The sequence below is a fragment of the Ascaphus truei genome, chromosome 4 (assembly GCF_040206685.1).
Source record: "Ascaphus truei isolate aAscTru1 chromosome 4, aAscTru1.hap1, whole genome shotgun sequence".
Lineage (NCBI taxonomy): Eukaryota > Metazoa > Chordata > Amphibia > Anura > Ascaphidae > Ascaphus > Ascaphus truei.
In genome coordinates, this window is record NC_134486.1 from 204,695,080 (window position 1) to 204,721,740 (window position 26,661).

Below are 26,661 nucleotides of genomic sequence, written 5' to 3' on the forward strand. Positions count from 1 at the left end.
CTTTCTCTCTTTCTTTCCTTTTCTCTTTCTTTCCTTCTCTCTTTCTTTCCTTCTCTCTTTCTTTCTCTCTTTCTTTCCTTCTCTCTTTCTTTCCTTCTCTCTTTCTTTCTTTCTCTCTCTTTCTCTCTTTCTTTCCTTTTCTCTTTCTTTCCTTCTCTCTCTCTTTCTCTCTTTCTTTCGTTCTCTCTTTCTTTCCTTCTCTCTTTCTTTCCTTCTCTCTTTCTTTCCTTCTCTCTTCTTTCTTTCTCTCTCTCTTTCTCTCTTTCTTTCCTTTTCTCTTTCTTTCCTTCTCTCTTTCTTTCATTCTCTCTCTCTTTCTCTCTTTCTTTCCTCCTCTCTTTCTTTCCTTCTCTCTTTCTTTCATTCTCTCTCTCTTTCTCTCTTTTTTTCCTTCTCTCTTTCTTTCCTTCTTTCTCTCTTTTTTTCCTTCTCTCTTTCTTTCTTTCTTTCTTTCTTTCTCTTTCTCTCTTTCTTTCTTCTCTCTTTCTTTCCTTCTCTCTTTCTTTCCTTCTCTCTTTCTTTCTTTCTCTCTTTCTTTCCTTCTCTCTTTCTTTCTTTCTCTCTCTCTTTCTCTCTTTCTTTCCTTCTCTCTTTCTTTCTTTCTCTCTTTCTTTCCTTCTCTCTTTCTTTCTTTCTCTCTCTCTCTTTCTCTCTTTCTTTCCTTCTCTCTTTCTTTCCTTCTCTCTTTCTTTCCTTCTCTCTTTCTTTCCTTCTCTCTTTCTTTCTCTCTTTCTTTCCCTTCTCTCTTTCTTTCCTTCTCTCTTTCTTTCTTTCTCTCTCTTTCTCTCTTTCTTTCCTTTTCTCTTTCTTTCCTTCTCTCTCTCTTTCTCTCTTTCTTTCGTTCTCTCTTTCTTTCCTTCTCTCTTTCTTTCCTTCTCTCTTTCTTTCCTTCTCTCTTTCTTTCTTTCTCTCTCTCTTTCTCTCTTTCTTTCCTTTTCTCTTTCTTTCCTTCTCTCTTTCTTTCATTCTCTCTCTCTTTCTCTCTTTCTTTCCTTCTCTCTTTCTTTCTCTCTTTCTTTACTTCTCTCTTCTTTCTTTCTTTCTCTCTCTCTTTCTCTCTTTCTTTCCTTCTCTCTTTCTTTCCTTCTCTCTTTCTTTCTTTCTCTCTTTCTTTCCTTCTCTCTTTCTTTCCTTCTCTCTTTCTTTCTCTCTCTCTTTCTTTCCTTTTCTTTTTCTTTCCTTCTCTCTTTCTTTCATTCTCTCTCTCTTTCTCTCTTTTTTTCCTTCTCTCTTCTTTCCTTCTTTCTCTCTTTCTTTCCTTCTCTCTTTCTTTCCTTCTCTCTTTCTTTCTCTCTCTCTTTCTTTCCTTTTCTCTTTCTTTCCTTCTCTCTTTCTTTCTTTCTCTCTCTCTTTCTCTCTTCTTTCCTTCTCTCTTTCTTTCCTTCTCTCTTTCTTTCTTTCTCTCTTTCTTTCCTTCTCTCTTTCTTTCTTTCTCTCTCTCTTTCTCTCTTTCTTTCCTTCTCTTTCTTTCCTTCTCTCTTTCTTTCCTTCTCTCTTTCTTTCCTTCTCTCTTTCTTTCCTTCTCTCTTTCTTCCTTCTCTCTTTCTTTCTTTCTCTCTCTCTTTCTCTCTTTCTTTCCTTTTCTCTTTCTTTCCTTCTCTCTTTCTTTCCTTCTCTCTTTCTTTCTCTCTTTCTTTCCTTCTCTCTTACTTTCTTTCTCTCTCTCTTTCTCTCTTTCTCTCTTTCTCTCTTTCTTTCCTTCTCTCTTCTTTCCTTCTCTCTTTCTTTCCGTCTCTCTTCTTTCCTTCTCTCTTTCTTTCCTTCTCTCTTTCTTTCCTCTCTCTTTCTTTCTTTCTCTCTTTCTTTCTCTTCTCTCTTTCTTTCCTTTTCTCTTTCTTTCCTTCTCTCTTTCTTTCATTCTCTCTCTCTTTCTCTCTTTCTTTCCTTCTCTCTTTCTTTCCTTCTCTCTCTCTTTCTCTTTCTTTCCTTCTCTCTCTCTTTCTTTCTCTTTTTTTTCCTTCTCTCTTTCCTTCTTTCTTTCCTTCTTTCTTCTTTCTTTCCTTCCTTCTCTCTTTCTTTCTTTCCTTCCTTCTCTTTCTTTCCTTCCTTCTCTCTTTCTTTCCTTCTCTCTTTCTTTCCTTCTCTCTCTTTCCTTCTCTCTCTCTTTCTTTCCTTCTCTCTTTCTTTCCTTCTCCCTCTCTTTCCTTCTCTTTTTTTCCTTCTCTCTTTCTTTCCTTCCTTCTCTCTTTCTTTCTTTCTTTCTCTCTTTCTTTCCTTCTCTCTTTTTTTCTTTCTCTCTCTCTTTCTCTCTTTCTTTCCTTCTCTCTTTCTTTCCTTCTCTCTTTCTTTCCTTCTCTCTTTCTTTCCTTCTCTCTTTCTTTCTTTCTTTCTTTCTCTCTCTCTTTCTCTCTTTCTTTCCTTCTCTCTTTCTTTCTCTCTTTCTTTCCTTCTCTCTTTCTTTCTTTCTCTCTCTCTTTCTCTCTTTCTTTCCTTCTCTCTTTCTTTCCTTCTCTCTTTCTTTCTTTCTCTCTTTCTTTCCTTCTCTCTTTCTTTCCTTCTCTCTTTCTTTCATTCTCTCTCTCTTTCTCTCTTTCTTTCCTTCTCTCTTTCTTTCTTTCTTTCTCTCTTTCCTTCTCTCTTTCTTTCTTTCTCTCTCTCTTTCTCTTTCTTTCCTTCTCTCTTTCTTTCCTTCTCTCTTTCTTTCTTTCTCCTCTTTCTTTCCTTCTCTCTTTCTTTCCTTCTCTCTTTCTTTCTTTCTCTCTCTCTTTCTCTCTTTCTTTCCTTTTCTCTTTCTTTCCTTCTCTCTTTCTTTCATTCTCTCTCTCTTTCTCTCTTTCTTTCCTTCTCTCTTTCTTTCCTTCTCTCTTCTTTCATTCTCTCTCTCTTTCTCTCTTTTTTTCCTTCTCTCTTTCTTTCCTTCTTTCTCTCTTTTTTTCCTTCTCTCTTTTTTCTTTCTTTCTTTCTCTCTTTTTTTCCTTCTCTCTTTCTTTCTCTCTCTCTTTCTCTCTTTCTTTCCTTTTCTCTTTCTTTCCTTCTCTCTTTCTTTCACTCTCTCTCTCTTTCTCTCTTCTTTCCTTCTCTCTTTCTTTCCTTCTCTCTTTCTTTCTTTCTCTCTTTCTTTTTCTCTCTTTCTCTTTCTTTCCTTTTCTCTTTCTTTTCCTTCTCTCTTTCTTTCATTCTCTTTTTCTTTCCTTCTCTCTTTCTTTCCTTCTCTCTCTCTCTTTCTCTTTCTTTCCTTCTCTCACTCTTTCTTTCTCTTTTTTTCCTTCTCTCTTTCCTTCTTTCTTTCCTTCTTTCTTTCCTTCCTTCTCTCTTTCTTTCTTTCCTTCCTTCTCTTTCTTTCCTTCCTTCTCTCTTTCTTTCCTTCTCTCTTTCTTTCTTTCCTTCCTTCTCTTTCTTTCCTTCCTTCTCTCTTTCTTTCCTTCTCTCTTTCTTTCCTTCTTTCTTTCCTTCCTTCTTTCTCCCCCCCTCTCTCTCTCTCTCTCTCTCTCTCTCTCTCTCTCTCTCTCTCTCTCTCTCTCTCTCTCTCTCTCTCTCTCCCTTTCTCTCTCTCTCTCTCCCTTTCTTTCTCTCTCTTTCTCTCTCTCTCTCTCTCTCCCTTTCTCTCTCTCTCTCTCTCTCTCTCTCTCTCTCTCTCTCTCTCTCTCTCTCTCTCTCTCTCTCTCCCTCTCTCTCTCCCTTTCTCTCTCTCTCTCTCTCTCTCTCTCTCTCTCTCTCTCTCTCTCTCTCTCTCCCTTTCTCTCTCTCTTTCTCTCTCTCTTTCTTTTCTCTCTCTCTTTCTCTCTTCTCTCTCTTTCTCCTCTTTCTCTCTTTCTCTCTTTCTCTCTTTCTCTCTCTCTTTCTCTCTCTCTCTCTCTCTCTCTCTCTCTCTCTCTCTCTCTCTCTCTCTCTCTCTCTCTCTCTCTCTCTCTCTCTCTCGTTCTCATTTCCAGACTTTTTACTCCCCGTGCAATCAGGAGTCTAGCATGCTCAATTAGTTGCAGCAAGCTTCTACACAGAACTTTAACCTCCTGCACGCTGGAAAGTCCACTAGCTGCACTATTCCATGACCTAGAGACAGTGATTGTATCACAATATGTATTTTCAATTTGCAAATTGATTATACAAACTAGTCTATTACACCAGGTCTTCTGATTGCAGTCTTCCTGAAATAATGTGCAGCAGTTAAATCATGGGTTTTGTCCCACCAAGTACATAGTTACCGTTTGCCCAACTGTAATATTGGTCCCAATGCTCCTACTAGCATGCTATTGTAGTTCTTAGTGCTGATGAGCTTTTGATGACTTTATTGGAATATCCTGTGAAGTATTTGCATTACTAGTATTTCATATTTTAACCTGTGTTTGTCTCTCCCCCCCCCCGTCCCCCATCCTTATGTCTCATAGCTATTACAACACTCTTTGTAGCCCTTTTCTTTTTCTCTCTTTTGTCTTTACAAGTTTAAAAACTGGTCCTATAGTATGTGCTGATACTCTAGAAAGTCACAGATCAGGATGGAATACAGGGCCATATTTACCATGTCTACCATAATGTCTTCCAGCACTGGAAGGCACCGTATTGCTTAATCAAATCAATGGGGGCTGTATAGTGGTCTTCCAGCACCCACAGGTATTTTATGGCAGAAGAGTAAATATGGGCCATAATTCTAATATTTTACTAAAAATATTAATGTGAAGTCTGTTGTGTTAAATGTTATGAATTATTATGATGTTGCAGAAGCCATTGCACTATGACATAAGTTATATGTATTTAACAAACATTCATAGAGGAATAATAAAGATAACATTTAAAACATTCTTTTTTTCCAGACTTTAATCTTCCTTCTTCGATTGATGTTTTTGTGACCACAGAGACAAACTCAATTGATCAAAAATCTCAGGAAAAGTCAGATGCCGACGGTGTTTCCCATTTAGAGGTTCTGTCTCCCTTAAAACTCAACTTGCCGCAGCGCAAATCAAAGCGTCAATGCAAAAGTACCCATCGTTATTCAGTAAAGGATGCAAGAAAATCACAGTTGTCTTCATCAGATTCCGAAGCAAATGTGGATGAAAAGGCACCAGCAACGATTAAGCATAGACGCTCACAGCTTGTACAACCATTAATGATGCACCATTCTAGGGAATATGGACTGATGAGCAGAAGTATTCCATTACAACACGAAGTAGAATCCAAAATAAATTTAGATACCATGAATTCGGACAACTCGAAAAAGATAACTATGTCAGGGGAAACTGGCTATGAGGTCTTAAATGATCCATCTGCCTTGTGTATTGTAAACAATATGGAAAACTCGCCCTTTGATCTATGTCATGTCTTGTTGTCATTGTTAGAAAAGGTTTGCAAATTTGATATAACGTTGAATCATAATTCTTCACTGGCAGGCTGTGTAGTACCCACATTAACAGAGTTTCTTTCAGTATTTGGTGAGTGTTGTGCCTCTGAAACTGAAACTATTTCACCAGGCTGGACCGAGGAACCTGTAGCATTAGTGCAAAGAATGCTATTACGTACAGTGTTGTATCTTCTGTCTGTAGACATTAGCAGTACAGAGGCTATGCCTGACAATTTGAGAGAGAATCTCATAGATTTGCTAAGAACATCTCTAAAAATTAAAGCTTGCTTAGAAAAGAAGGCAGACCCTTTTGCCCCAAGACAAAAGAAAACATTAAAAGAAATTCAAGAAGACTTTATTTTTTCAAAATACCGTCATCGAGCTCTTCTGTTACCAGAGCTTCTAGAAGGTGTTTTGCAAATTATACTTTCCTGCCTTCAATCTGCAGCATCAAACCCTTTTTATTTCAGCCAGTCTATAGACCTTTTGCATGAATTTATACAACACAATGGATTTGAGCTGTTTGAAAAGACAGTGCTTCAAATGGAATGGATCTGTGCAAGGGATGAAAACATCTCTTCTCAAGCTTCTGATCGATCATGTGGAGGATCCTTATCAATAGTGTGATAAAATAATCAGTGTGATCAAAAAAGTCAAATCAGAGCAGCTCCACCAGTCAATGTGTACAAGAAAGAGACATCGGAGATGTGAATACTCCCATTTTATGCACCATCACAGAGATCTTTCAGGTCTTCCAGTTTCATATTTAAAAGTCAGGTTTCCAAGAACCCTTTTGAAGAGAATGCAGATGGTGAAATTCAGTATCCTGGACGGTGCTGTTGTATTGCAGTGTGTGCACACCAGTGTCTGCGTTACTTCAGCAAGTATCACAGACCAGTACATACGTACAGATTCTCTCTGGCATTCGTACTGTGGGTATCTGCTGTTGTATGGATCCCAAATCAGTTGTTGTTCCTTTGCTTTATGCATTTAAATTGCCGGTGTTAAAAAACTTTCAACAACATATAATTGCTATTCTCATGAACCTAATATTGGATCAGCTGGGTGGAGGCGAAGTTTCTCTTAAGTTAAGCAAGCGTCTTGTAATATATGCATTATGATTGTGACCAATTGACAGAATTACATGACACCATCCAATGCAGAGTTTTAGATTCCGGTTCAGCATTAAGTTCATGCAGTCCTTCTTACAGGTTCAAGGTATTTTGCCAAGTGGTGGATCAGAAGGCATGGTGTGGAGATGGGATGCTTTGGGAAGCTTATCAGGACATTGTTTTTGGCAATGACACGCAAGTCAGTTTGCAAATTGCAAGCCATATTTGCCACTTAGCCCAAAAAGGGCAATGCAGTTGTCCAGTGGAAATTGTACACCCTCATCTTTAATGGTATCTTGCATAAGAGGGGTGGAGATGGCTCATCACTGTCAACATTTGGGCATAACTACATCATGCAGTCAGGCATGCAGCTATCATAGCAAATGTTTACCACAAGAAGTACTTAAAATTTATTTACAAAGTTTACCTGAGCTGCTGAAATCAAGGTTTGTGTAATTTCCTTTGAAATCTAAACTAACAACATAAGCAAAAATACAGTATGTGAACGTTTAAATAAGTGGGGAAAATTGAATAAGTTTTTTATGTACCAAAATCTTGGAAAACATTTTTATTTTTTTGGACTTCTGCTTCAGTAAACACTTACAGTACCTAAAACTTTTCAGAGTCGTAGAGCATATACTGTAGTCCCCATATTGACTAAACCGTACTTTCAATTAACACCACCCTGACTGCATGAGATGGCTCAGTAAATTTGGCCAATAATACTTTTGTTCTAGTCTTTACCTGTTTTATCAGGATATTTGATCTGAAGTATAATGTCTTACATGTGTACAGTAGTTATTTTCTCTCAGCATGGAGAGCCACCATTGATTTTAGACTTTAGGCTGTAGACCCTTTTTGGTGTATATCGTTTGGTCCTGAAAAAAAAAATTATTGCATCTAAATAAAAATGCATAATTTCCTAAATATTGTAAAACATATTAAAGTGCAAACGTATGATGTTTGGGAGTGTAAGGTTAACAATAACAAAGCAAATGTTTCCCTCAAACAGCAGTTGGTTACATAACAAAAATAACAGGGATAAGTGCTTCAAACATCAAGATAAAGATTAGGGCAGGAACTCCTTTTCCTAATCTAAATTGTATGTAGGGAGAATTTACAGAGACAGTATGAGAAGGTTATGGTATGTATGCAAGAGAGTGTACTTAGGACATATTGTAATGTTTTGTTAAAGAGGTGAGTTTTGAGACAGGCCTTGGTGGACAGAGAAGGTGAAGGTACATATGAAGGGGAAGGGCATTCCAGAGGTGTGTAGCAGTAAGTGAAAAAGGTTTGGGTGAGGAGGGCTTTAGATACAAAAGGAATAGACAGAATGTGCAAGAGGCAAACAAGAATATAATGCACAAGAAATAAGGGCTCAGATACGTTGTAAGGAGAAGTAGAAGAGTGAATAGCCTTAAAAGAAAGAAGCAGAGAAGGACTGGAGAGAGAGCCAGGAAATATTTGATCAATTTAACAAAGGAGAAATTTACAGATTTAGCAACAGTATGAATTTGAAAGAAAATGTGAGGAATATGTTGAATGTAGCACCTAGGCATGCTTATTACATGGGTTATGACAGTGCTATCAAACATATTGCGAAAGGCGGAAGTAGGCCCAGGCCTGGGTGGAGAGCCATCTACGATGATATTATATATTCATCAGACTTCCTGAGCAGCAGGTGTACTGTAAGTCTGGGTTTAAAAGTAAATTTGGGTGTCGTCTGCATAGGACGTGCTACATGAACCCAAAACATGTAATGAGGTCACCCAGAGAGAGTGTGAAAGGAGAAGAGGTCATAGGACAGACCCATGGGGTAAGCACAAAAGTTAGACAAATGCAGAGGAGATGCTTGCTAAAGATTAAGTACAACAGGAAAGGAGAGGTAAGAAGGAATCCCGGATAGAGCGTTGTTATGGACACCAGGAGTATGGAGAATGTAAAGAAGAGGATGGTTCCCAGTATCAAAAGCCATAGTGATGTTTAGTAATATTAGCAAGTTATAATGACCTTGGTTTCTGGCGTCATGGAACTCATTCATTATTTGGATTAGGGCTGTTTCAGTGAAGTGAGCAGTGCGGAAACCAGGTTGTCGAGGGTCTAGGAGAGAATAGGAGTTAAGTGGAGCAACTGAGAGCAAGCAAGCGACGAAAGGGAGAGAGGAAACAGTGTGATACAGATCGAGCCAGGAGGTGGAAAAAGTACCTGGGGAGAGGGAAGTCCTGAGAATGTGGGGGAGTGTAGGGATTAGATTGGAAGCAATAAGTATGAGGATATAGGGGAGGGTATGGAGTCAAGGGAGAGTAGAGCAACAGAGATGCTTCCTCCTCTGTGACTGAGGATGAAGAGTCAATGAAGGCAGGAGAAGAGTTGGAAATATGTGTAGAATATGATGACAGAGGCGATTTCTTGACATATGGCATACACCTTAGCCTTGAAATAGTCAACAAATCTTGAAGTGAAATGGTGGACTGAAAAAAAAAACGCTTTCAGGTGGAGGTCTAAGGAGAGCCTCCAAGACAGAGAAGAGACAGCGCAGGTTAGACACATGAAAAATGCATTAATATTAAACCAGCACCTTGTGCTTATATTAAAATCACAAATTACTGCTTTTGATATTCAGAAATATCAAAAGCAATAACGTTTTAAAAATATTTAGGGTCCTATTCAGTAAACTCTGAAGCCACTTTTACATATCAAAATTGAGCTTTTCTCCCGAAATGTTTTTACACTAATAACCTAATTCAATAAAGTGTAGTTATGTACAACTTTCAGCCAGAAAAATAGGCAATTGGCATACACAAATACAGCAGAAATCAAAGCCTTGATAAAAACCATAGATAAAAACTGATTCAACAAATGCTAAAATCTGGTATAAAAACAGTGATATTTCTCAATTTTGGAGAAAAGGTCTCATGTCTGACATAAAATCTCATGTATACTCCCATTCACTCATCTTTTACTCCTAATCAACTAGTCTCTTTTTTTACTTACCATTCTCTTTCTCACACACGCTCTCTCTTGTTCCGATATACAGGGTCCCAAATGGCACACGTGAGCATATGACTTGTATATGTGACAAGGGTTAATACACAAAGCTATCTAACTGACACATTTTTCACCTACGCAAGGTCCCTCAAATGAATAATCTCCTTCAATCTATCACAATACATATCTTTACTCGCTTCCACCACCAAAGAGATATCAAGATATCACTTGCAGAGTCTTTGGTCCCTGTTTACTAAAGAAAATATGCACTTAACACACAAAAATCTGTTGTAGCAAAATGTGTCTGAAAATATAATCACACTCTTCAAAATGTGTACAGTTCAAACAGAGCCCAAAGTCATTACTTATTACATTTTAGATTCAATATCCAAAAATACAGTTCTTAAATTATAAAAAAAATAGGACAAACAATGAAATTTCATACGTAACCACATAAGATCTATCACATTCTTTCCAAATAGGTCATTAGAGCATGAAAGATGAGAATTCACGTGTGTGGTTGTCAATTCTGATTTCATAACTCAAATGTAGCGTTCATAGTCTAAATTCCCTTAATTGATCACAGCATAAACCCACCCAGTGTGTGCACTCATTCCCCCTCATATCAATTAGCCAGTGACTTTTGTATGACTTGATGAAAAAATAGCTTCTTTTGAATAAAAAAGCAGCCTGAATGTATGAAATACTTCATTTCTATAATAATTAGAATGCCATCTTCACTATTGTTTGGATAATTAACATACACACACTGTAGATTTTAAATATGCCCTCACAACTGACATTTGCATGAGAAAACAGATATGACCTTTGTTAAAATCATTCTAATTTTTTACATATTTAAGGTTAAATTAAATTATCTTCTGAAAAAAACTCAGATTTTCACATAAACATACAAAACTCTGGGACGTTTTACTTCCTGTACTTTTTAAAATTTAATTTGTATTTAATTTTTTATGTTTCTCATATTTTTTTTTAACAGTAATAAAAATAGATATTTACGTGTATATGTTCTATATAACATGGAGGTGTATGTATATTGTATGTGCATATACAGTACTGTAGATTTGTACTAATCTGTATATGAATTTCAATCTTACATTTTTCAATCCCAATTAAATAAGCATGTTATGAATTCTCTCACCCAATGCAGAGTAATCCGAGAAATATTTTTAAGCTCCAATGGATTAAATCAAATGACTGAACTTAATTATTTAGACTCTGTAAGGTGTCTCTGCTTGAAAGTATTTGAGATACTTATAGTCTGCCTTGGAGAACAACAAATGGACCATCTGACACCAGAAGTGGACAATAGTAACAGTGATAAAAAGGAATTCATGTTGGAATCTCTTTTTCTTGATCAGAACTTGCAACCATGTCCAGATGCTTCTCAAAGTTTGAAAGAAGCTTGTCTAAAGAAAAAAAAGGATGTGCACCAGAATATTAACATGATAAATATTTTCCTCGGTTTAGCCTTTTTGTGTGTGAGTAAAAATGCAGAGACTGACCTTGAATCGGCAAATGAGTCTGAAGACACCTCTGGTTATGACAGCACAGCAAGTGAACCCTTAAGCATCCTTTTACCAAAGCTGCACATTGAAAGCCTGGTTGTGCCATCTGCAGAACATATGCACAGAGCAGCAGACATTTGGTCCATGTGTCATTGGATATACTTATCAAGTTCCGTGTTCCAAAAACAATTTAACAAACTTGGTGGCTTTGAATTGTGCAATAGGCTTGTAATAATGATTATCCAGAAGCTTTCTAACAATAGGGAAGAGGTCATCAAGACAAATCTGTCCACTCTTAGTCCTGATAAAGGCAACATGACTGTAAAGGAAAGTTCTTGCATGGAACCCTCTCAGAAAATGGAATCCATAAATGAAACTAGAGTGATGACATACTCTGGAGATTGTATTTCAGGTCACATGAACAGGTAGAAGAACCCCAAGGTTCTTCATCTGATTATGCATCGAGGTTAAGAAAACATCCTTCTGCTTCTGCATCACATGATGTGAAAGAGCGTGGTCAATCCAAATTGTGAGATTGTTAGAAGCCCTATTAGCAATATGTCTCCACAGTGCAAGTACCGGTCAACAGAAAGTAGAAATGGAAACATGCTCCCAGGTAACATATATTGTGTTTTTCAACTCCACTTTTTGTTGTTGCCTATAAGGGTAATAGAAAAAAACAAAACACTGTACTTGTACTGTATATTGGAATTAGTTTACTTATTATATTTCCTTCTTATACCATTTTTTATTCACAAACAATTTATCTAAAGTATTTGTAATTGTTTATAAGGTGACTCAAGGCAGTTACAGGTCGCTTACAACTGTCCAAACTAGTAGGTTTTTTTTCTCCCCCAAATATGAGCGTTTTGGAGCAGTAGCTTATGATAATTGGGTTACTGAAAACTGCATTTTGGGCACTTTTTTGCAATTGAAATACTTTTTGCTCACCTGACGAGTGAAAGGGGCTGATCAGTTTTAATTTGGCGTGGTGCTTTACAGCGGCCAACTGCTCTACTCGCCATAACAATAAATGGTGAAGAAATATGCACTTCTAGGGAAATATTAAATAATGGAAATGATATTGGTTTCACTTAGAATTCAGATTGAAACTCTGAGTAGTATTGAAATATTTGAAATGTCAGTTAAATCCTAAATGGACCCTGAAACATTACTTTCCTGTAGTAGACAAATACATTCAGAACAAGGCATCTATTTACACACGTTTGCTGCAAATTTGATCTAATCCAGGAGTGGCCAACTCCAGTCCACAAGGGACACCAACAGGTCAGGTTTTCAGGATACCCCTGCTTCAGCACAGGTGACTCTGAGCCACTGATTCAGCCACCTGTGCTGAAGCAGGGATATCCTGAAAACCCGGCCTGTTGTTGGTTCTTAAAGACTAGAGTTGCCCTTCCCAGTTCAAATCACAAGACAAAATATTCACATTTTTATTTGTACAAAGGTTGCCGTGGAGAGTGCTTGGCAGTACATAAAAACAAAGTAGTATCAGGAGGAAATCAAGTATAAAATGACAGGCTCATAATGTAGATACATTAACCACAGAGAGAGAGCAAGCGACGCACACCATAGTGCTTTACATTCAACACGTAAGTTCCAAATATTTGTATTGGTGTCATCATTTTGGGCTAGTGTCAACACTCAGAGTGGGGGAAAAACCACCTAATTTTAAAACAAGCTGACACTCAAAACCAATGTGAATAGAAGTGTACTCAAAATATAACACAATCTCGCACATTCCACCCAGTGCACATGAAAGTGCTTGCTGAGAGGCCTGGCTTATCATTCTGCATAGTAGAATCCCAGTGCAAAAATCCTCTCCCATGTGTAAAACATGTTCTCACACTATATTTGTGCTATGTCCAGAAGGACAGAAATAAATTAGAAATTGGGCAGAGAAGAGCTACTAAAATGGTGCATGATCTACATCAGGGGTGCGCAAACTTGGGGACGCTAGATTTTTTTTTGGGTGGGGGGGAAACGCGGCGGTTACAAAGGCCCCATGCGCTTCCCCAAGGCTTTTAAATTAAATGCTGGGGGACCGCGCAAGGCCACTGTAACTCACTTACCTTGATTCAGCCAGCTTCTGGCAACGTGGTGTCGAATGACAGTGGGATCATTTGACTGCAGTCGCCATGGCAACGTGACATGATGTCACATGACCCTGCAGCATCATTTTACGCCAGTACAAAGGTTAGGTGAGGGGGGGCACAGCACCAAAGTTTGCGCACCCCTGGTCTGACTTCAAGATGTACAGCTTGGAGAAGAGAATGGAAAAGGGGGTGGGAAATATATAAAGGATTTTAACAAGGTTCATAAGGAAAGCATGCTGTATTTCAGAGAAAGATAAATACTAGAATAAGATGTCACACTCTGAAGCTGAAGGGTTGCAGGCGTATGTGAGGAAGTACTTGACTGAAATTATTGTGGTTTTATAGAGTAGCCTGCCAACGGGTGGTAGGGTCTAATGCCGTAAAGGAATTTCCAATGCTTGGGATAGACATAGGGCTATCCTAAATATAAAAGAAAGCCAAGGTTCAAATAGGGCTTGAGGTTTTTTTACAAGAGATAAGAAAATGGGCAGGATAGGTAGGCCATGTAGTTCTAATTTGCTGTTAAAGCTGCAGTTCAAGCTCCCGTTTTTTTTTTTTAACTTCAATAGTTTCATGTGGGCAATCTCTACTTACCTAAAGAACAGCATAGCTGCCAGTCAATTCGTTCTCCGTCTATTGATCTGCAAAGTTTTTAGAGCAGGAGTGGGGGGGGGGAGGTGTCATTGGATGAATAGGGGCTGTCTGTATCTCTCTCTCCACCCCTTCCCCCATCTCTCTCCCCCCCTTCCCTCATCTCTCTCCCCCCATCCCGCTCTTCCCCCCCATTGCTCTCTCTCTCCCCCCATTTGCTCTCTCTCCCCACCTTGCTTTCTCTCTCTCCCCCCCATTTCTCTCCCCTCTCTCTCACCCTTCCTCTCTCTCTCTCTCTCTCTCTCTCTCTCTCTCTCTCTCTCTCTCTCTCTCTCTCTCTCTCTCTCTCTCTCTCTCTCTCTCTCTCTCTCTCTCTCTCTCTCTCTCCCTTCTCCCCCCCTCTCCCTTCTCTTCCCCCTCTCCCTTCTCTTCCCCCTCTCCCTTCTCTTCCCCCTCTCTCCCTTCTCCCCCCTCCTCTCTCTCTTCTTTCTCCCCCTTCTCTCTCTCTTCTCCCCCCTCCTCTCTCTCTCCCTCTTCTCCCCCCTCCTCTCTCCCTCCCTCTCTCTCTCTCTCTCTCTCTCTCTCTCTCTCTCTCTCTCTCTCTCTCTCTCTCTCTCTCTCTCTCCCTTCTCCCCCTCCTCTCTCTCTCTTCTCCACCCTCCTCTCTCTCTCTTCTCCCCCCTCCTCTCTCTCTCTCTTCTCCCCCCTCTCTCTCCCCTCCTCTCTCTCCCTTCTCCCCCACCACACCACTCTGTTTGCTCCCCCACCACCACACAGCAGTGCTCCGTTTGCCCCCCCACCACCACACAGCAGCGCTCCGTTTGCCCCCCACCACACAGCAGCGCTCCGTTTGCCCCTCTGTCTGTTTGCCCCCCCTCTGTCTGTTTGCCCCCCTCTGTCTGTTTGCCCCCCTCTGTCCGTTTGCCCCCCTCTGTCCGTTTGCCCCCCTCTGTCCGTTTGCCCCCCCTCTGTCCGTTTGCCCCCCTCTGTCCGTTTGCCCCCCCTCTGTCCGTTTGCCCCCCCTCTGTCCGTTTGCCCCCCCTCTGTCCGTTTGCCCCCCCTCTGTCCGTTTCCCCCCCTCTGTCCGTTTCCCCCCCCCTGTCCGTTTCCCCCCCTCTGTCCGTTTCCCCCCCCTCTGTCCGTTTCCCCCCCCTCTGTCCTTTTTCCCCCCCCTCTGTCCGTTTTCCCCCCCTCTGTCCGTTTTTGCCCCCCCTCTGTCCGTTTTCCCCCCTCTCAGTCCGTTTCTCCCCCCCCCCCCCCTTTCCACTTCTCTGCTAAATTCAGTGTCAGTGTGTTGGTACAGCAGAGTAGAACACACCCCCCTCTCTCTTCCCATTTGTCAAAGCAGGGTAATGTGACCCTGCCTCTCAGCACCAAGTATCTCTCCCTTGTCTCCCCAAGCAGAACGCTTGGGAGAGCGTGTGTGCACGCGCATGAGCACAGCGGGAGAAGGGATGTGCTGATTCACATAGAAGAAGGTAAGCGCCCCAAGCACCAAGCGAGCTCAGCGCCAGTGGGGACTCAGCCTTATGCAGAGTCTCATCACTCGTGCTAAACCTGGTTTGGTTGTGAAGTGAAAAAAATAATCAGATAATCGGGCTTTCCTTCAGTAAGAGCAAGGCATTCACGCACATTGGGTGCAAATTCACATCTTCCTAAACTGCAATACAGTACATCATATATCCAATTATAGTGTACTCAAATATTGGGGGTTATTCATTAAAACTGTGGTAGCGCTGATCAGGGCACACGAAACACCCTTTGCAAAAATAGTTGCCAAGAGAATGTGAAGAGCCTTGGTCAAACAAGGCAAAAAACAGATCCCATATCTCAAATGTTTGCATTTGATATTGTCTTTTTAGGTTGACCAGCAATTTTCACAATCCATTAATTTTTAATGAGCTCTCATTCAAGTTTTAGGGCCTTATTTTACAGGTACAGTATATACCCTGAAGTGGCCAAATAGGCAATATTCTGCCTAACATCCCCGTAGATAGATTATTAGTTCTGAACAGCTGATTTAGCACATATAGAATTATGTTTTAGTTGTATATTTACAATGCCACACAACATTTCTGTCCAAAATAAATGATTGTATAGTAGTCTGGATGCCAATATTTGCACCTATACTGAGGCTTGGTTAAAGGGATCGTTAGCAGACACTGGTAATAAATGGGACATATTCAGATTGGGCAAGTGTAGTAAATGGAGTACCTTATGCATTTGTACTGGTATCACTGTCCTTTTGTTTGTTTATGAATGTGTGTTGAAAGCAAAGTTTCCGTCTGTTGATTTACACTACATTGTGTACAGTTTTGTTTTTTCAAATTATAGCAGGATGCTATAGAATATGGATAATTCAGGGTAGTAAGTATAGCATAGTACATACAGTACACACCTATTGGAACATAGGGCGTTTGTATACAATGGCAGGTTAAGCAAATAGTGCTTAGTGTAAGAAGGGATATTTCAAAAATATCTGTGATTTGTGTAAGTTACTTGAAAAGGAACTTTTCACCCCAAGATCTGTACAATTACCAGTGTCACACACTGTCACTCAGTCACACACTGTCACTCAGTCACTCAGTCACACACTGTCACTCAGTCACTCAGTCACACACTGTCACTCAGTCACACACTGTCACTCAGTCACTCAGTCACACACTGTCACTCAGTCACACACTGTCACACAGTCACTCAGTCACACACAGTCACTCAGGCACACACAGTCACTCAGTCACACACAGTCACTCAGGCACACACAGTCACTCAGTCACACACAGTCACTCAGTCACACACAGTCACTCAGGCACACACAGTCACACAGTCACTCAGTCACACACAGTCACTCAGTCACACACAGTCACTCAGGCACACACAGTCACTCAGGCACACACAGTCACTCAGTCACACACAGTCACTCAGGCACACACCGTCACACAGTCACTCAGTCACACACAGTCACTCAGTCACACACAGTCACTCAGTCACACACAGTCACTCAGTCACACACTGTCACTCAGTCACACACTGTCACTCAGTCACACACTGTCACTCAGTCACTCAGTCACACACTGTCACTCAGTCACTCAGTCACACACTGTCACTCAGTCACACACAGTCACACACTGTCACTCAGTCACACACAGTCACACACTGTCACTCAGTCACACACAGTCACACACTGTCACTCAGTCACACACAGTCACACACTGTCACTCAGTCACACACAGTCACACACAGTCACTCAGTCACACACAGTCACTCAGTCACACACAGTCACACACAGTCACTCAGTCACACACAGTCACTCAGTCACACACAGTCACTCAGGCACGCACAGTCACACAGTCACTCAGTCACACACAGTCACTCAGTCACACACAGTCACTCAGTCACACACAGTCACTCAGTCACACACAGTCACTCAGTCACACACAGTCACTCAGTCACACACAGTCACACACAGTCACTCAGTCACACACAGTCACACACAGTCACACAGTCACTCAGTCACACACAGTCACACTCAGTCACTCAGTCACACTCAGTCACACACTGTCACTCAGTCACACACTTTCACACACTCCGTGACCACACACACACACACACACACACTCACACTCACACACACACACACACACACACACACACACACACACACACACACACACACACACACACACACACACACACACACACACACACACACACACACACACACACACAGTCACTCAGTGTCACACACACACACACACACACAGTCACTCAGTGTCTCACACACACACACACACACACACACACAGTCACTCAGTGTCTCACACACACACACACACAGTCACTCAGTGTCTCACACACACACACACACACACACACACAGTCACTCAGTGTCACACACACACACACACACACACACACACACACACACACACACACACACACACACACACAGTCGCTCAGTGACACACACACACACACACACACACACACACACACACACACACACACACACACACAGTCACTCAGTGTCACACACACACACACACACACACACACACACACACACACACACACACACACACACACAGTCACTCAGTGACACACACACACACACACACACACACACACACACACACACACACAGTCACTCAGTGTCTCACACACACACACACACACAGTCACTCAGTGTCTCACACACACACACACACACACACACACACACACACACACACACACACACACACACACACACACACACACACACACACACACACACACACACACACACACACACACAGTCACTCAGTGTCTCACACACACACACACACAGTCACTCAGTGTCTCACACACACACACACACACACACACACACAGTCACTCAGTGTCTCACACACACACACACACACACACAGTCACTCAGTGTCACACACACACACACACACACACACACACACACACACACACACACACACACACACACACACACACACACACACAGTCGCTCAGTGACACACACACACACACACACACACACACACACACACACACACACACACACACACACAGTCACTCAGTGTCACACACACACACACACACACACACACAGTCACTCAGTGTCACACACACACACACACACACACACACACACACACACACAGTCGCTCAGTGACACACACACACACACACACACACACACACACAGTCACTCAGTGACACACACACACACAGTCACTCAGTGACACACACACACACAGTCACTCAGTGACACACACACACACACACACAGTCACTCAGTGACACACACACACACGCAAAGGTTGCAGCAGATCTTCTCCTTCCCCTCACGGCTGTTCAGTAGTTCACATCACATGCAAAGCTTCGCAGAGCTCTGAGGAGGGAGGTGGAGGGAGAAGGAGGAGAGCGGAGCAAGCAGAGTCACGGGCGGAATCACTGGTTTAGCTGCTGCTTTATGGAGCGTGAGTGCAGGGGGAACGGAGACAGATGGGAGGGGGAACGGAGACAGATGGGAGGGGGAACGGAGACAGATGGGAAGGCAGAGATTGCAGAGGGAACAGGGAAGGCACCATAATAAAGACAAGAAGGAGGTGGCAGGAGTGTTGAGGTGCGCACGCCGCCCCCTGGTGTCCGTACTCGCGAAGCACGCGTATGTACACAGGGGTAAGGTGCAACTACAAATAAATGTACGTACTTGTGAGTGTACGTAAAGTGGGTGTACGTAAAACGGGTTATGCCTGTACTAGGTCTATTATTATTAGATTGGATTTCAGTATATTTTATCTGTGTATTTTTATTAACTAGCGTGGTGCTTTTTGTTTCAATACTGTACCTTTTGTATTCAAACCTCCAACTGATGCAGTCTTCATTCAATATATTGTGTATGCAAGATGCATTTTAATAGGAAGCCCCTATAAACCTATGCCTGCCGTAAAGGTCTGTGTGCTAATTTGCATGTCATTACCCAGAATCCCTGGCTGCAGTGGAATCATTGTATGCTAAGAGATATTGGGGAAAGGCAGGGTTGCAGGCCTGTCTGAGACATGTGCTCATATGGTAAGTGGTATACAGGCATACCCCGCATTAACGTACGCAATGGGACCGGAGCATGTATGTAAAGTGAAAATGTACTTAAAGGGAAACACTCCCTTTTTTCCACTTATCCATGCATGTACTGTACTGCAATCATCATATTCGTGCATAACTGATGTAAATAACGCATTTGTAACAGGCTCTGTAGTCTCCCTGCTTGTGCACAGCTTCTGTGCAGGTAGGGAGTTCAACTTTGCTGTTCAGGACGTGCTGACAGGCGCATGCGTGAGCTGCCATTTGACTATTGGGCGATATGTACTTACTCGCGAGTGTACTTAAAGTGAGTGTCCTTAAAGCGGGGTATGCCTGTATTTATTTGCTGTACACTGTTCAGTGCTGGGTTTTTGTCACTTTTTTTGTTTATATGCAAGATTAAAATTGGCGTTATTATTTTTTGTTGAGCACAATTTTTTTTTTCTTCATTTGGACTTCCTGGTTTCTGACAGACCCCATACGGTAGCTTTGGACACGTGCAATTTGTTACGAACCTGTAAAGCATGTGCTTGTATTTTATTTTAATCGGTGGTGGGTTGCAATAAATGTGTGAACATTACCAGCGAATCCTTTAAAAAGTCTCTTGTTATTTTAAATGGGTGATGCTACTGTACTGTATGCCGTGGTTTTCTGGGCTGTCGTGCATTTAAACTGTATATATTATTTATTGCATCCCATCCTGTTTAGTACACAAAGACATTTGAATTTCAATTAATACGACTGCTTTCCATTAGAGGATAATGGGATGAAAAGGACAATTTGCTCTAGCTCCAATTAGTGGGAAAGATCAGGAGAGGATGGTGGATCGCTGGAACATTGTGAGTGAGATTGTAAAGGTTGTGTCGTGCAACACTGTGCGGCTGACAGCTTTTCCCCTCAAGCCCTGGGATATGCCAGCTATTAACAGAACTCCTTTGTCGCTAGTTAGAGTTCATTGCACTGAGCAGTGAGTCTACAGATGGTGCTGCTCTCACTGCCAAGGGACATACAGTAATATCACATAGGAGCAAACCCATACAAGATAATATTTAAGAAAAAAATTATTCAAGGAAAATTTGAACTGGACATCAGAGACAGATGTCTTCCTGTCTTCATTTCAGTTAAGTATATAATAGCACTTTTTACATTTATGATTACAGGCATACCCCGCATTAACGTACGCAATGGGACCGGAGCATGTATGTAAAGCGAAAATGTACTTAAAGTGAAGCACTGCCTTTTCCCCACTTATCGATGCATGTACTGTACTGTAATCGTCATATACATGCATAACTGATATAAATAACGCATTTGTGCCGGGCTCTATATTCTCCCCGCTTGTGCACAGCTTCGGTACAGGTAGGGAGCCGGTATTGCTGTTCAGGACGTGCTGACAGGCGCATGCGTGAGCTGCCGTTTGCCTATTGAGCGAGATGTACTTACTCGTGAGTGTACTTAAAGTGAGTGTCCTTAAACCGGGGTATGCCTGTATAAAGCATGAGATGGGAGATTTATTATGTTGAATATTATTAGTAGCAGAAATTACTGTGTACAGTATGTAAGTAAGTGATCAGTATGACTTCTTTTTGCTGAACCCAACATAATTTCTGGTTATTTAACATATGTAACCTCTATTTTCAGAACCTGTCTGCTCAACATACATTGCTTGGAATACAGGAGCATCTTTCAAAATCAGGGATACTTAAAACCAGCCTCGCCCAACCTATTTTCGATTGTCTTCTTCGTATTGCTTTAGCAAATTATACTTCTGATTTTGATCATTTTGAAGAGCAAAAAGAAAAGGTATTTTTTTTGTTTTTCATGAAATCAACAGACTTAAAGTAACAATTCTCTGATTGTAATTATGTTAATTGTTTCTTGGACAAAATGTACTTTGGTCATGTAATATGAATTGGCTTATTTACCGTAAAGCCGCTTCAGGGTTTATGTAAATATTGCAACATTGACGTTTATTTTGGAGTCTTTTCAAACACACAATGTAGAAAAAAACAAAAAAAAGGTCATTTCGGTGCTCTCAAATGTCAGAGTTCCTTATGTGGTTTATGTACTTTATCATATACTTGGTCGTTGGCTTAAACAAGATCTGATATCCCTTCAATGGACACGGACTGTAAATTATAGATTTTATTTTAAATATAAGTCAAAGGTGATTTATAAGAACTTTTAACATGTATTCTATTGGAAAGACTAATCAAATTTAATTAAGTTTGAGAGAGATTTCTGACAATATTCATTTTTTGGGGTAAAATTTGAAGAGTGAAGATGGTGGGGCATGTCTGGATGGCTGTTCTTTGCAGAGTCTGCATGGCAATAAACCACAGTCCAGTGCCAATCACTTTCTAAAACGGTGTCCAAACCCCCCCCCCCCCCCACCTATTTCACTTGCTTAATACTACATTAAGGAATCTCATCCTTTTTGTATCTTAAAAATTTGTATACAAAATATTCCTTGTAGGCCCTAGATGCAACTATGCGATGCACGAGGCAGCTTTCTGTCAGTAATCCTAGACTTCGTTTTCTGCGTGTTCTCGCAAACATTTTGCCAAATAGAATTGCTGTAATACTCAGAGAATTTCTAGGTGGGGCGTGGCGGTTACAGAGGCCCTGCGCTCTTCCCGACGGCATTTAAATTAAATACCGGGGGAGGCGTGGGGCATCTAACTCCCTTAACTGCTCTCTGCCAGGTCTTCGGCAACGTGGTGTGAAATTACACCGCGGGGTCATGTGACGTGATGTGTCTCCATGGCAACGCGTGTCAAATGATGCGGCAGGGTGACGTGATGTCACATGACCCACAGTGTCATTTGACGCTGAGTCCTTGGAGAGGGGGGCGCGAACATTGCAGCTACCGGGCAGGGATGTGCAACTCAAGATGTTTGCGCACCCCATGGTTAGTGCATAAAATAAACTCTCTCTTCTCCACACACAAACTCCATCCCCCCTCCTCCCATCCATTTCTCACTTTTCAACCATCTTTTCCCCTCCCATCCATCCATCTATTTCTTTCCATCCATCCATCCATTTAATTCCCCCCCAATCCATTCATTTATCCACCCCTCATCCATCCATTTCTTTCCCCCCTTCATCCATTTCTCCCCCCCCCTCCATCCACTTCTTCCCTCCTCCATCCACTTCTTCCATTAATTTCTTTCTCCCCTCCATCCATTCAATTATTTACCCCCTCCATCCATCCATCCATCCATCCATCCATTTCTTCCCCATCCATCCATCCATCCATCCATTTCTTCCCCATCCATCCATGTATCCATTTCTTTCCCCCCTTATCCATCCATTTCTTTCCCCCGCCCTCCACCCATCCATTTCTTCCTCCCGCTCTCCACCCATCCATTTCTTCCTCCCTATCATCCATCCATTTCTTTACCCACTTCCTTCCATCCATCCATTTCTTTTGCCCCTCTTCCATCTCTTATCCCCTCCATCTCTATCCATCGCCCCCCCCCCCCCCCATCTCTCAGCCCTCCCATCCCAAGCTTAAAGCTTTCTTACCTGTAGCGTGGAGCGGAGCCAGTGCTGGCGATAGACAAAGGAAGGTGTAATTGACTTCCAGCTTGGACTACTGGGCGGGCTTTTCTGCACAGCCATTGTCCTCCACAGCTATACTGCAAGCGAAAGCTGCCTTCTCCTGCAGCAATCCGCCTCCTCCCCCCAAAAATACGGGACATTTTAGCGTCCCGACAGAAGTTTTGGGGATAACAGAACAAGGCGGTGAAAAAAGGGACAATACCCTGTATATATGGGACGTCTGGCAACCCTAGTTGTAGTGGGACATACGCTATGCGCCAGCTGTAGCAGGCACCATTGAAAACAAATTAACCGTGCGCAAAGAAAGGGGGCTGCTCCATCTGTATAGTGTAGTCATTTTCAGTAAATTAAAACTACAACACTGAGGCTGTAATATTATGCACTCGCAAATTTCAAGTGATGTTTCACCATGAATGATGTACTGTAAGTCAACTTTATGATCCTTCTCCAGTGGTGTAAATCAATCAATACTCCAAAAATGGGCTTGATATACTGTAGAAGGAGAAATAGACAGAGACGTATGGTGTAGTGTCATTGTCACAATATCTATTTTGCCCTATTTATTTATTTATTTTCCCCCCCCCGATCAAGGCAATGTTGTTGTTTGTTTAATATACCGGTATATAAAGTTAAGTTGAAAAGTACATACTTGCCTTATTACGGGCCCCGGCCACTTTGCGAGCCAATAATGAGTTTTAATATACTGATAATCATTTGATTCTATAGCAGGTCTTCGCTACCTCGCCAGCAGTGCAAGATCTTTGTATCACTTTCCTGCTTGTGATAATTTGTTGCCAATATTACAAGCAGTTTGAGCTGCAAACTGCATCAATAGATAATGTTACCGGAGTAATATAACAATACATTGTTGCTGCTGAGTTACACTAACTGAAGGATTGATTGAAACTGAAAGGCAGCCATGATGTGAATCCTGGGAAGCAGGATTTTGTTGATCGATCACTGGATAACCAATTGATTGTCAACTTAGGTAATTAGTTTTAAATAAAGGTAATCAAAGGCTGCATATATTAAAACTAACAAACAAAAAATGTAATTGATTTATTTTTTTTCACTTGGATTGCCTGTTTAAAACATAAAATACATAGCAAACATGTAGCCAAGCGTATTGCTTTTGAAAAGAATGCAGGACAGAGCTATTACAAACGTATGGAACTTAATGTATCTGCCGCATGGACCGTGCCCGACGGTCCTTTGGTGGCTGACGTACCTTCCAGGATCTAGCTTCCAGTTGACGGGTGTCCTCCGTGTCACTACCATTCCATCATTTATGCTGAAACATGAAACGTCACTTGAAGTTCCCGAGTGCATAATATTAGAGCCTTGTTATATTTTGTAGTTTTTGAAGATGACTGCACTATATTTTTTTCCTATCTGTTTGTTTTATGTTATAACCGAATTGCGCTTCCCTATTTGGAAAAGTATTTCTTGTAAGGGAGCCTATTTTTAGTTTTAGTTTAAATGCTATTTTTTTCCCCTCTAAACCTAGGCGGTCGCTCCTTTCCTTCCCATGCTTGGGGAGGCGTTGTGTGTGACTTCCATGCAAGTAAAACAAGTGACTTGTTATATAGGGTTGATCTGTGGATTCTGATTCTTTAAAAAAAAAAAAAAAAAAAAAAAAAAAAAAACATTTTTATAAATCCTATTTTTGAGTTCGACTGTCATTAGATTATTCACTACATAGGGAAATGCTGAGGGTTCCAGGTAAGTTTTCTAATTGGTTATACTGGACTACCTCTGGGGCCTTTGGGGCAGAGGATGGAGATTTTCATTAGATTTTGCCTTTTAAAGTTTGAGCGCTCTAAAGGGTGCAAATAAGTATTCTTTTCACAAAGCAACTCAGCCCTGATTGTTTACAATTGAAGAAATCTATGTTCCCACGTTTTGAATTGTCTTATTTGTTCAGGGGCTAACAGGACTGGTCAGTAGCCTGATAATTTCCACCCAAAAGGCATAACCCGATCCCTACTTTGCTAACTGGAAGAAAAAATGGTGCTGCTTATCACTTTCCCAAAAACAAATGAGGTATTTCACTCTGTAGATGTAACGCCTGTATACCCGCAGACCTGGCCAGTCCCCAGTGCTGAGGTGGGTAAGGGTATAACACGCACCCACAGCAGTGAGGGCGTGCCCGGAGTGTGGTAATTGGCGTTGCCGGGCCTGGTGAGAAAAGGGTTAACGTATACTTGCTGAGTCCGGGGTGCCAGAGGTCGGAGGGTAATGTAGAGCCAGAGTTCAAGGGTTGGAGAGAGCAGCGTAGTGATGACCGTAAGTCAGGGTTCAAGGGTTGGAGATAGCAGTGTAGTGATGTCCGTAAGCCAGGGTCCAAGGGCAGTAGAACGCAGCGAAGTCAAATCCAAAGCAGAGTCCAAGTTCAAACCAAAGGAATCCAAACAGGGGCAGGGACAGGAACCAGAGCTGAAACAGACAAGGGAGCTAGGCATAGACACTGCACACTCAGGAGCTACAGGAAAGCTATGCAGAGCAAGGAAGGAGAGGGCAGACTGGGGTTATAAAGGAAGGAGGGACCAATAGGGCTGAGGGGTGGAGCAGAGGTTTGAGTGAGAGTTTTCAGGGATAGGTCTGTGAGAGCAGGGGAGGAAACAGGGAAGTAATCCAGGATGATGGCCTGTAAGCGACGGGGGGCGGAGCCAGTGCTTAGGGACGGCTGATAACTGGAGCGGGTGCGCGCGCCCTCTGTAAGCTTATTATGCGCGCGCACCACGCGTGTAACTGGGCGTGAGGGGCGCACCGCCGGGGAGATGCTCGGGACTGGAGGCAGAAGGGAAGGAGAAGCGGAGGAGCCAGGTAAGGCAAGGGCTGGGGTGATGTAGGCACGCCGAGGGACGCGGGTACCGCGGAGAGCAATGAGCAACCGGGAACGCGCGCGCACAGTGCGGGAGCCGCGCGCATGACCCGAACGTGTGTCTGGGCGTGCAGACCGCGCCGCGGAGGAACGGTTGAGAGAAGAGGAGGGGAAAGAGTGGGGACGTAGGGAAGAGGGGCAGTTAGCCGCCGTGGGGCCTGAGGTGACGGGGACACTCTGGGAAGCGCGAGTCCCCCGATCCGTTACAGTAGATTACTTAATACTCTGAATGACAATAGGGAAGGTTTGAAATAAATACAGTATACTATACAGGGTAGTATGTTTGTTCGGATCTGTAGTTGTTGGCTGAAGCTGGCTCCCTATGAGGATTAAAATTTTCTTAAAATACAGTAGCTGCATATTTACTTGGTGTTTTTTTTGCCAGCTAAAATAAAAATGTAATTGACAAAGTAATTTTAGGTCTTTGTGTCTAACAAGTTCCCGAGTAAGTAAACAAAAGATTCCTGGTCGCGTAACCTTGTTGTCTCCTTTTGTGGCATTTCCTATATACCAGGTACGTAAAGCTGATGTGGAGGCAATTTTACAGACTGGAGAACTCTCTGAAGAACCTGATGAGGCGCAAAGCTGCAGCTTCAAGCTTTTTGCAGAAGAGGAAGGCTACGAAGCAGATAGTGAAAGTAACCCAGAAGATGCTTCAGAAGATGAAGGTAAATTAACGACACTACTGTGTGTTTCTTGGCAGTAGAAACAAATCTAGTGCATTTTATGTGCTATAATAAACATTCCCATGATTTATATGCTTTTTTTTTTTTGCTACAGTTAAATGTGGCCAATCCCTAGGAGTGCCCTAGAGACGATGTTAAATATTTTCATTGTGCATTTTCAACCTTTAAAAATATAAATGTCAAAATAATTGTTTCATGCATTATTGTATAATAAGGTAGCATACATTTATACTAAAAAGGTTTCTATAAAGGTATATGTAACAATGAAAGTTTATTTGTATTACTGTATGAGTCTGCTACCTAATATGCTGCATGACAAATAATTATTAAATGTTATTTTC

At 41.8% G+C, this 26,661-nt stretch overlaps 1 protein-coding gene across 1 annotated transcript in view; it reads left to right on the plus strand.

Annotated features, from left to right (window-relative positions):
• The window catches only part of LYST (lysosomal trafficking regulator), a 377,263-nt gene that overhangs the window by 127,111 nt on the left and 223,491 nt on the right, over window positions 1-26,661 (plus strand). Inside the window, 14 exon segments of the mRNA XM_075594997.1 lie at window positions 4,749-5,863; window positions 5,865-6,033; window positions 6,036-6,143; window positions 6,146-6,358; window positions 6,361-6,384; window positions 6,387-6,485; window positions 6,488-6,543; window positions 6,545-6,625; window positions 6,627-6,686; window positions 6,688-6,830; window positions 10,544-11,327; window positions 11,374-11,517; window positions 20,828-20,989; window positions 26,149-26,302. Of these exon segments, the coding sequence (XP_075451112.1) occupies window positions 4,749-5,863; window positions 5,865-6,033; window positions 6,036-6,143; window positions 6,146-6,358; window positions 6,361-6,384; window positions 6,387-6,485; window positions 6,488-6,543; window positions 6,545-6,625; window positions 6,627-6,686; window positions 6,688-6,830; window positions 10,544-11,327; window positions 11,374-11,517; window positions 20,828-20,989; window positions 26,149-26,302 (3,312 nt within the window).